Source organism: Marmota monax, unplaced genomic scaffold, assembly GCF_021218885.2.
Source record: "Marmota monax isolate L192 unplaced genomic scaffold, Marmota_monax_Labrador192_F-V1.1 WCK01_AAM20220418_F8-fsc00007, whole genome shotgun sequence".
In the NCBI taxonomy this organism is placed as follows: Eukaryota; Metazoa; Chordata; class Mammalia; order Rodentia; family Sciuridae; genus Marmota; species Marmota monax.
In genome coordinates, this window is record NW_026692781.1 from 29,034,597 (window position 1) to 29,047,027 (window position 12,431).

Consider the following 12,431-nt stretch of genomic DNA (forward strand, 5'->3'; position numbering starts at 1 on the left):
AAAATTCAATGACTGCATTGAGGGGCTTTTTTTCCCCCCACAAAAACATTTTATATTTAACTCATCAGCTCTCTGAATTAAAATTAAGGAATTATTACATATAGCAGTTATACAAAAACACTTTAGTTCAATGTTTTATGTGGTAGGCAGAATTCTAAAATTCTTAAAATTCTCATGCCCTGGTATACATACCTTTTATAATAATAAATCCCCTCTCCTGGATGGTGGGTGGAACCTGTGACTATGATGGAAATATGATTATTACCTTATATGGCAAAGAGGATTTTGCAGATAAATAATTAAGGTTGACTGAATTAACCAAAAGCGGGAATTATCACTGGATTCTAGCTATTCACTTAAGCCCTTTAAATCAGGGTTTAAAGATGAGAGGGAAAGAAAGTAAAATGGTTTAAAATGTGGTTCTGCTGGTCTTGAAGGAGCACATTGCCATGTTGTGAAGTGTTAGGTCGTAGGACATGGCACCAAAGTGCAACAGTCCCAGGTCAACAGCAAGAAAACAGGAAGCTCAGTCCTATCACCCACAAGGAAGTGAATTGGATAACTTGAATGAACCTCAGATGGCTTAACAGAGTCATTTGAGTGATTCCAAAAGTCCATGACTCAATAGAGAACACAGTGGGTTGTGTTTGAACTTCTACAGAATTGTGAACAAATAAACGGTTGTTGTTTTAAGTTGTTAAATTTGTAGTAATTGGCCATGCAGTCATTACATGGGAATTAACTTATATATAAGGGAAAGGGAATGAAGAGGAAATTGAAAAGGGGGAGTAAAACTGGTGGGAAAGGCTCACAGGTTTTCATGTTGCATGCTCAGTCATTTCACAATTTTGTTGGTTTCAAGATAATCCTCTAGATATCCAAAGAATACACTAAGGTTTCTAGTTACGTATTTCTTATCCTTAAAACTTTACATTTTTGGATATATATAATAATGTACACAATAAAGTGTATGTGGATAACTCAAATATTCATGTACTTAGGAATTCTGGTTAAAATAGATACTTGTCCCTCAAAATCTCTTATTTCTTCCATCTATTTTAATGAAGTTTGAATCTATTCTAAACTCTCAAATTATTTGGTATTCTTTTAGGCATCTTATAACCCTATAGACTATCTTTCTAATTGCTTCTAGGAGCCCAAACAAGTTAATTTTATTGACCAAGGCAATGCCATCAAACATTTGAGAATTACATTTGGGTCACTTTTCAAATCAGAATTCCAGGCCTCTTTCCCCTCCTCCCCCGATTTAGGATTGAACCCAAGGTCTCACCCATACTAGACAAGCAATGTAACATTCCTAGTCCTTAAAATATATAAGTATATGTTTTGAGATAGGGTCTAAGTTGTCCAAGCTAGCCTTGAACTTGTTATCTTCTTGCCTCGGTCCCCATAGTAGCTGGGATTACAGATGGTTGACACTGAGCCTAACTAAATTTCTCCTTTAAAGATCAAATTTAGTAGTTATGGGGTAACCTGGAAATCTGTTTATAATGTCTAAATCATTCTCATTCTTACTAAACTGGGCACCCAGGAATACACTCAGCTTAAACAAGTGGAAAGCATGGTCTTTAAAAGAAACACAACTATATAATTCCTTAAAACAGAATGTGAACTATAAAGTATCCATACATATGTATGTGGGAAGCTACAAAATACAAATTAGAAAGTATCTGAATGTATCTTGCTTTCAGTATTTACTTGTGATATATCATGTCCATGCTGAATGGACATTCTGGAATGCTAGAACATGTAAATAATTTTTCAAGTTTTTTTTTCCTGCAATAGTATTATGGAAGAGTCTGTGAACTAGTAAGCAACCTTTGTACCACATGTGCTTATTCACCAAATTTATTTTTGAACATTCAGAACACCAGATTATGACATTAAAAAGAAAGCACCAAAATTGCTACACATTAATACCTGAGCAGAGACTGAAGGCAAATATTCATCTATAAACTTACACCATAATGTGGAAACATAAGAAAAAAAATTCACAACACTCTATGAAGCACAATAAGTAGCACTTTTTCTGAATTACAACCAGTTAAATGTAACAATGTTAATTACATCATACCAAAAATACACACAAAATTACACATAAGTGTATTTAGTACACCATACATTGTACAAAGTACTGGAGAAGATCATGCATGTTTAAATGGAAAGATCCTCGAGGTGACAATAATTTTTCAATATATATACTACAGGACAAGTTCCTTTGCACTATTAAGTACTGTTATTATCCAATGTACTTTCTGGATGAGAACAAAATCAATTTGCTAATAAATGATTTCTTACTGAGTCTATCTCAGAACAACAAACTTTGTCCTCTGTAAAATTTTTAACTGTGATATAAAAATTGATGTAGGTTGAAAGCCACTTATTTACTACATACCCTTGCCCAAATTATTTTCTTGTCAATTTGACCAGTCTTGACGGAAAGACATAACATCTTTCTATATAGTTTTAGAGAAACCTACCTTCTTGTCTTTGAGGGATGGTAGTGGAGGTAAAATAGAAGGAACAAATATGTTGAGTCTATGTTCAAAACTAAAATTGAGAAATAAAACACACACTCTGAGAATACAGAAATGTGGGCATCTTTTAGCAGAAAACATGACTTTCTTATAAATGGAATAATTCGAACTTTAATAGAAATTGTGCCATTATTTTAAATAAGCACAGTAAAGATACAAGACTATACATTAAAAACAAGCAAATAAAAACTGGAGCCAGTTTTATCTTGGTATCTTAAAAATAACTAGGAAGGAAAAAGAAAAGAGAAAAATGTTAAAAATATACTACATGAATCTGAGTTTAATTGCTAAAAAATCATTATTGGATAAATGAATCTTACTTGACACATACAAACACAAACCTCAACAATCTACAGAAAAATGAATACAGGTCTTAGGAAAGAGCTTGCATCTTTGTTAGACTACTCATTAATATGACAAAAAAATTACATTTTGAAGATTTGATTTTCTATGTACAATATGTTCATAGGTGCCATGACCTTCTCCTAAAATAATGTTGTTGTTGTTGTTTTACAAAAACTTTAGCCAAACTTAATTTTCTACATCTATGTGGCCTAAGTTAATCTTAATTTGAAAACAAGAACTCTGGAAATTAAGGGCGGCCTCAAGAACAATAGTTCTGCAAATATTAAGTGAACTACTAGTCAGCTTTTAAAATTTTTCTCCAACTTCAAAGAAAAGGATTTGGGACCAGTTTGAAAAGGCCACCCACAATAAAATATACAGGTATAAAATTGCAGGGCATTTCTTTATCATTTTAAGGCACAGTCTTTTTTACTCCAAATGACTACAAGTTAAAGGTCACAGTGATATATATTTAATTTTGGTCTGGTTTCTCATGGGTATGTTGCTACATTTATAGTTAGTCTTAAGTTTAAGAAACTGTAATACAATCACTTCAAAATAATATATTTAAGTCATTTTTATGTTTTCAAAAATGTAAATACATAATACAATTTCCTAATATATATATACACACTAAAAATTGGATTTTCTTCCCACCCCCACAACAGAGGAGGACAAAGTTATTTCTATCAGTATTACATCAAATACCTATTTGACAATGTAGAAAGCATGATTATGTTAAAATACAGATATCTCCTATTTAGGATAAATTGTTCAACACAGAGGACAAACTCATTCCAAAGGACAGTATATAGTAAATTCAGATTTTGTACATTGTCTTTTAACTAATATCACCCACAGTCCCCATTAGATAATTGGATAAACTGTTATTAAATCAAGGCCAAATATTTCAACATTTGCTTTTCTGTGCTATGTCTTTACTTCCAACAATACTTATGCAAACTGTATCAACATTACTGGGCAGAGAAATGTGATTAAATGATGGGAAACACTATGAAGGTCTGAAACATCCTTAAAATTTATATGAGAAATTAAAGCATTTCAAGTAGATAAACAGCAGTTTCTGAGCCTATCATATTTCCACTTTTCTCTCACAAGTACCACCATATTAATGTAACCTTTAGCATTAACATTTTGATTGTTTTATAATATTTTCCTTTAAGATTCACATATTAAAAAGTTTATTTCATTATACTTTGCTAGGGTCTGGTGGATAATTTCCCCATATGACCATATAAAGGGAATGAGTGGAAACATATAGAAAACAAAAGAAATTGCAAACTTTCAATTAACATAAATAAGACACCCATACTTATACAACAAAAATTAATGTCTTATATCACAAAATTAATCAAAACCAAAATTATTTCAAATGATTATGTCAATGATGAAAGGTCAGTATTGGGTGACCTGATTTTTACCAAATAAAATCAAAACATTAAAAAATCATACAAAATATAATATACTATACCATAATTGAGTATTTTCAAAGAAAAATTAGAATATGGAATTTTCATGATATACACATTTATTATAAGTCCTAAATGAAGAACACTGAAAAAGATTATTTTTGCTTTAATCCCAATATGTTAAGAAAGTTTCATTGGCACAAATATCCAGAGGTATTTTACAATTTCATTTAGCTTTGGTGGTAAAGTATGTTTAGCAGATTAATACAGTCAGTTTTCAATACAGAGCTTTGATGCTAATAAGAATTCAAATGTATTTTCTTCCTAAAAAAGGATGTAAAAGTCCAATATGAAACAGAACAAGTGCAACATGAAATACAAAATATGCCTATCATTTAGGCTTTTGAACAGTTAATAGCTATGCTTTGTCTATAATTTTTTTTACTCATAACATTACTACTATATAAATACTAAAAGTCAAAATAACATTAAAAATAGCATATGAACTTTACAAAAATGGCTACTTTTAGATTTCCTAAACTAGGATTAGAATTTGAATATTCGAACAAACTTATCCTAATTAAAATACACCAACAGATAGTTTTTCATAAATGTTGAAAGTTACAATGTACAGAATGTTTACAGATTGATCTGAATCTTATGCAAAATCCTCAGAAATTAACTGGTTTCCTGGTATCTAAAATCTTACATTTTGAGCAGCATAACATGCCAAACACTTTTAGAAAGTACTTTACTTGATTTAAAAAGCATTAACCTAAGACAATTTAATCAAGATGTATCTTAGAATATCACTTAACTTTTGAACAACGCTGTTATCAATTTAGGTGTATTGTCACATTTATATTATTAATGCAATAACAGTTTGTCTATTCTATTTCCAAAGTTTTTTCTGTTCTTTGAACTAAGTTACTAAGATATAAAATTCAGTTTTCCCTATTCATAATATAATTTATTTAAAACAATATGAATTCTTGAGCAATCACAGTACACACATTTGCACTTGGATCACTGACTCAAATTTTCTTTCCTATTGTCCTTATGAAAAGTAAATGCTTATTTTCTCAATTTACTAAAACTTATTGTGAAAGAATCCATGAGTAATGTGTATAAATAAACTTCAGAATTTGAAATGTTCTTAGTTCAAAAAGACTGGGATAAAAGTTCAGCTTCCACATAATTTTGTAAAAGTATCTTCTGCCTTTACATTTATTTGCTAAGAAAGTTTTCCTGGCAGGGTTTAATTTCCTGAAAGAAAGATAACTTTTATTGCTCCCTTTTATTCTGGTGAGCAAATGGCACAGTCTCCCAATTGATTTTCCCCTTTAATAAACTTCACAAGGTATTTTGTTTCCTATGGTATACAAATTCAAAAAATCCTACAACACTGAGAAAACACAATGTGATGATGAAAAATAATCAACAAATGCCTCGTCAAAGAAAGTCTCAACACCTTTTTGGGTTTTCCTCAAATGGTTTTAGTAACCATTTCCTAAAATTTCAAATGCAGCACTCTAAGGTTTTGCACTAAACTAAATAATAATATAAGACATTACACTAATTTAGAACCAATGTAAGATGGAAATTAGGCCAAGTGATTTATCTAGAGATTCAGGAATCAGATTTTTATTTATGTTTCCCTATTTTTCCCAGAGCTTTAAAAAGCTACATTGAAAGGTGTGTTTTATTTCCTTTTATTTCCCTTGAACACTTTCTTTAAGAAATGCTAACAGGTAGTCAGGTTAAATGAACACATTATGCTATAAATGAGAAGGCTGGAGAGTCAAGGAAGCTATAGGAACTAGAAAATGAAAAAAAACAACCTACTTTATAACAAGTAGTGTCTAAACGAGTGATAAAATAAGCAGTAACAAACATTTAGTAGGCCTACCTACTATAGTTCCTTATTTTTCTTTACTAAATTATCATGTGGATATTAGTATAGTTAGTTCATCCAAGAAAAGGAATTCCATCATACACATCTGAGTTTATCTGACCAAAATATTAAAAGATTAATCAATGTATTATTAAATAATTATTACATGAAAGGGATTCAAAATCAATGTTAAAAAAGGCATAGTGGCTTTTTAAAAACCACTGCTTTAAATATTTTCATTCTGGCAAAAATGAAGAAAATAAGAAACTAATTTAACTCTGGCATGAAAATGATCCAGAAATAAAAAAGTTTAACAGGTGCTGATGGTATGCCTCAGTGGTAGAGTGTGTTCTTAGCACGTGAGAGGGCCTGGGCTGGATCCCAGGGACCTACCCCCACTACCAAACACCATGTTAATGATTTCTATCATATTATCAGTTCTAGATTATAACAGCAGCAACTCCAGGGGAGGCTTTAGAAACACGGAAAGTATCCAATGTTTTCCCCTGTCCAATCTATATCCGATCTAGTATCAACAACAATGTCTAGGAATTATTTTATATGCAAAAATGTTTGCTCAAAACTTGATAATTTTCTAAATAAAAATGCCTTAGGAGAACACAGAAATTTGCAGAACTAGATTATCTCTAGCTGCCAATAAATAATTTCCTTTTCAGTAACTCTGCTAATAGATCTGTGCTGTTTTGTAGGATAATAAAGATTGTAAGCATGTTTCCCACAGTGTGTAATGTATAGGCCAAGGAGTTTTCCTAATGATAGAAATAATCCATTTTGCTAATCCTCAGATGGAACCTACCTCTCACCTCTGGTAGCTACCTGAATTTAAAGTGCTTGATGAAGACCCTGTCAAAAATGTGTATATGTATGTATATTTGTATACATACAAATATAATGGCTAATGACCTAAAGTACTACTGTTTATAAAATGTTTAATTAATTTTGTAGTCCTTAAAATGAAATATTTTGTTGGCTTAAGTAAGACTTTAGAACTTGTTGGTAAGTACACTCCCACATATATATGTGGTTTGCCACAGAGACAAGTGTATAATCTAATAAAAATCTCTTTCCTCTCAGGTATTGAACATTCAAGCATTTTGTGGTTTATTATTTTTGCTATTTCTCTCAAACAAATAAAAGTCTGGTATGTCTCTAAGTTTACTATGCCTCCACTTTAATGGTGTTGGTAAGTGATAATATGAATATTGAACAATAAGCATAAAACTGAAAATGACAACAACGGAATCATGCAAACTTACAACCCTCAGGTGAGAATAAGACCTTCTCTGACTAATGCTAAAAACAAGGACCTGAGGAGGAATTAAGAAGGGAAATGAGTTAATGCCCCACAGTTATTAAAGTGGAAGGGATCCTCTATAGAATTAACAGCTTAGAGGTTGCAATGGAATCCAGATACAATGGCAGATGAAATAAAACTGATTCTCTAGGACGTCCCAGGGTACTAACAAGGACACAATTTTACATGTGTGACCATGGAATCACCAAACTTAAGGACATTACTTAAGAGGTTTGGAGTATTTATAGCACACACATCTAAAAGAAGGGCTCTATGAGCCAGGTATACTTCAGCCTGAGTTTATTCTATGTGAAGGCAAAGAGTATTATTTTCTTGTACTATGCTCCATCACCTTCTTCAAACTTTTGTTATTAAGAGTGAATCAAAATTTGAAATGAAATAGAAACGTTACTCTTATTTGTCAAACAGTAATTCTAGAAGTCACATAGGCAAATCAAGATTCTACTGTTAAATCTATTGGCTAACATCCCAATTTATTGAGGTGTATTGTTTATATTTATGCTATTAATATGATAATACCTGTTTACTGTTATCCCATTACAGTATAGTTTCACACATCAAATGTGATACTATACTTGTGATCATGTTGATTTTTTTTTCACAGTAGACAAAAAATGGTGCAAACCTATAGTTGTTTCTGACCACTGGAGTTGTTATTTCAATAATCTATCATAGCCTGAAAATCTTTTGGCAACCATGGATGCAATGAATTATTCAAATGGTATAAACCAAACAAACTACTCCAATCCCAATATCTGTGAGAATGTTCTTTAAATTTAACAACAGATTTCTTAAATGATGCCCTGATATTCACCAAGAATATATGATAACAGAATTTCATTGTTTTGAGTCTGAATCATGTTTCCATCATCAGTCTTGCTCTGGTTACCAAAAAGCAGGTCTCCTTATAATTCAAAGCTTTATTTCCATAGATGTAAGAAGACAAAAGGTCTATTCTGTTCACCCTGGCTGCCGAAAACCAACCAAAGACTCTTTGTGGTAATTTAACTTCTGAGAAACCAAACAGAGTGGATTTTGTCAGTCTTTTCTTTCTTTCATTTTTTTCTTTTTGGTCAAATTTTTAGGACTTCTTTTTCAATATGTAAGATTACATATTGAAAATAGAAAACAGATAGCAAATATAAAACAACCTACAGAAGAAAGCTTGATGAAACAAGCAGAATGTTTGATGTGAGACTACAAACAATGTTGTATCTACTGAGTCTCTAGAAAAAGATCCTTGGTATGGCTGATGAAGTAGACTAGATGATATGCACAGGAGTCCTCAAAGCCAGGGGCCATCATATTTCTCCACTAATTTTGCAAAATGACTAATACCTAGATGCCACACCACAAAACAAAACCATGCTTCATCTGTTTTCCTCAAGCATTACAAAACTAATTTCCTATTTTCAATACTGTAAAAATAGACTTGTCTTCTCCAAAGGATCTTGCTGCCCATATTGGTGGATCTGTATGTTCACTCTTATTACTGGCCCTAAAGGCATAAATCATCTTTATCATCATGTAAGTCCAGTCTTACATAAAGTTGCATAATGCATGGAGTAAGAGAGGTATGAAGACAAAGCATGGAACCCTGTATAAGTGTGCTGACCCAAAAGCAATCACACCAACAGCCAGAGGAAGTGGAAATTGTGAGGCAGTCTTCAACAATTTACTGTAAAGACAGAAATATACATTGTTATGTAAACTGCAATGTGAGCTAAAACAGAATATGTCAATCTTTTATAGTTTTGGGAAAGGTAAGTATTCTAAGTAATTGTAAATGAAATAATTTTTAATGTAATAAATTTACCTGTTCATGATTTTTTTTAATATTTATTTTTTAGTTATAGTCGGGCACAGCACCTTTATTTATTTATTTATTTATTTTAATGTGGTGCTGAGGATTGAACGCAGGGCCTCGCACATAGTAGGCGAGTGCTCTACTGCTGAGCCACAATCCCAGCCCTGTCCATGATTTTTTAAAAAGAGAAATATGAGCTATATTTTGACCAGAAAAGGGGAAAACATTTCTATTCAGAAAACAGCTAGTTTGGTTTAGTGTTTCAAATTTTAACAACAGAAAAATATTAGATGGACTGTTACTCCGCAATACTACTTCTAAAAATTTATCCTAGCAAAAATAATGCTATTCACTAAGATAGAGCTACAGAAATGTTTATTTTAATCTTAGTTACGGTAACAACAAAACAAGCAAACTCAGAAGGAATTTTTCTTTACTTATTGATTTGTACTGGGGCTTAAACCCCGGGGCACTTTACCAGTGAGCTATATCTCTTGTCCTATTCATTTTTTATTTTGAGACAGGGTCTCGCAAAGTTGCTGAGGCTAGCCTTGAACTTGCAGTTCTCCTGCCTCAGCCTCCTGAGTCACTGGTGTGTGCCACTGCACCCAACAGGAACCTTCTTTAATTCCCAAAATGAAAGAACCATGTAAGTTAAGACATAAATGTTTTAAAAACAATACTACTCCCAGGAAAGACTATCACCATTTTACTCTGAAAAGAGAGAAAGTGCAGATAAGAAGGGTTAAAAAGCTTGCTAAGGACATAAAAATATTGAATGGCAGAGCTAATATATGAGCCCCAGGTTGGCTTGATTCCAGAAATTTGCATATATCTTCCAGAATCAACTGAAAAGGCTCCCAGAGCAAACAACCAGTGAATGAAAAGCCAAATACTATTATGGAGAATTTAATCATATTCAAAAGAAGTCTAATGGCATAATGACCCTTCATGAAGTGCCTGTTAGCCAACTTCAAAAATCATGGCCAATCTGAACTTCCACTCTTCCTGTACTTTTTAGAAGTAAGTCTTAGATATCTTTTAAGGGTTAACTTTTTAAAGAAAATAACCCATATTATTACATCCTAACAAGTAAAACTTATAATTAAAATAAGTATAGCATACTTACATAAAAACCCGTAATACTGTTACTTTTAGGAATAATTAAATTAACTACAAATAAATAATATGCTTCCGAAATAAAAATAAAGTGTGAAAAGGGTCAGGAAAAGATGTAAGAAAAAGAAAGATTAATGTATCATACCTTGATTTTATTGAAACTGTGTAAGTATTTCCAAGAACTGCCATAGTTGGAATAAGGATAAATGCCAAAGGTTTACATGGATCAGGATTAAGTTTAAAATAATACCTATAATAAAAGAAAAGAAAAACCCCATAAGTCAACAAAACAGAACTGTTTGCTTTAAAAATTAATCAACTAATTAGGTACTAGAGATTGAACCCAGGGGTTCTTTATCACTGAGTTACAACCCCAGCCCTTTTTATTTATTTATTCTTTGAGACGTAGTCTCACTAAATTGCTGAGGCTGGCTTTGAGCTTGCAATCCTCCTGCTTCAGGATACCAAGCTGCTGGGACTACAGTTGTTTGCTACCACACCTGGCTTGATCTTTTTTTTTTTTTTTTTTTTGGTACCGGGATTGAACTCAGGAGCATTCAACCATGAGCCATATCCCCAGCCCTATTTTGTATTTTTATTTAGAGAAAGGGTCTCACTGAGTTGCTTATCACCTTGCTTTGTTGAGGCTGGATTTGAACTTGAGATCCTCCTGTCTCAGCCTCCCATGCTGCTAGGATTATAGGCATACACCACCGTATCTGGCTTAGCTTGATCATTTTAAATTACCAGAATCAATTAAATTCAATAATTTTCAAAACATTCCAATAGCAACATGGATAAAAGAGAGCTCTAAACAGCTCCTGAAATCTTTAATATGTACTTTTTTGCTCTAGATCATCCTTATAACCCAAGGTTTTATATGGAGAATTATGTCAGATACTACTAAAGAAATAAAAACACCCAAAATGAAAGACTTCCCTTTTATAATCAGTTTATGTCTTAAAGGTAGTATATAGTTTTTAAAAGGCAAATTATTTAAAATACATTAAAGCTGCTCTATGACAGATAAAATAAATGTTTATATAAATTAGCTGTCCCTTATCTTTTTAAAATTCAAGGATCTCATCTCTTGTATATATTGACAGTAAGATGTCTGTGGCCTTTCAGAATCATAAGTATGTGCTCCTCAAATAATTGCAACTGCAAATCTGTGAACACAAATCTGGATCTTGACTAAAATGAGGGATAAAAAGATATTAACATCTGGTAATCTTTTATTTCATTTATTGAACTTTTTTAGTTCTACCAACTTAAAAAATATTTTCAATACTTACATACTCTGAAAGCTTTATATTATTATTTTTTTGTGTGTAGGGGGCTTGACTAGTATTTGGATGAGATGGCCTTTTATTTAGAATGTACCAATAAGTAAAAATACAAATTGCTCTCTTTTTGCAGATTTTTGAAGGAGGTAATATTCCAAAAGTTTATATTTTTATAGAACAGGAGAAAATATGAATGTACTGAAAATAAATTTCAGGTTCATAGCTTCTTAAGGAATTTTCATGGACCATCAGGAATATAAGCAAGTCTCTACTTGAAGATATTCTTTGTCTAAACCACAAAAATAATAATTACATAAATGAAACACACCTAAGATTTTTTAACCAATAAATTAAAGATGGCATGCTGAGTAATACGATCCATGTTAATAAGTTAATCACAGTACTGTGCATGCGAAGACTGTCTTCAGCATCACTGGCAGATAAACGAAGATGGTGTACTGAAGAGTCTTTATGGTGATTGGATTTTTTTTCACTTCTTCTAGAGTGTTTGGGATTCTATAAAGCAATAAAGTAAAAAACATCAAGACATTAAGTACACAAAAATAAATCAGAGATATTTATTTTATTTAGAATCATAACTACTAACCAGTTAAATATGTATACCATTCCATTACCAAACTGAAATTACCTATTTA

The 12,431-nt window shown here is 31.9% G+C and overlaps 1 protein-coding gene across 1 annotated transcript in view; it reads right to left on the reverse strand.

The window, feature by feature from the left end:
- Positions 1 to 1,851: 1,851 nt before the first annotated feature.
- Pgap1 (post-GPI attachment to proteins inositol deacylase 1) overlaps positions 1,852 to 12,431 on the reverse strand; it is an 89,308-nt gene continuing 78,728 nt past the window's right edge. The window contains exons 25-27 of the mRNA XM_046447427.2: positions 12,104 to 12,291; positions 10,635 to 10,739; positions 1,852 to 9,241 (exon numbers count right to left, since the gene is read on the reverse strand). Coding sequence (XP_046303383.1) covers positions 9,103 to 9,241; positions 10,635 to 10,739; positions 12,104 to 12,291 — 432 coding nt within the window. The 3' untranslated portion in view covers positions 1,852 to 9,102. The remainder of the gene's footprint in view (positions 9,242 to 10,634; positions 10,740 to 12,103; positions 12,292 to 12,431) is intronic.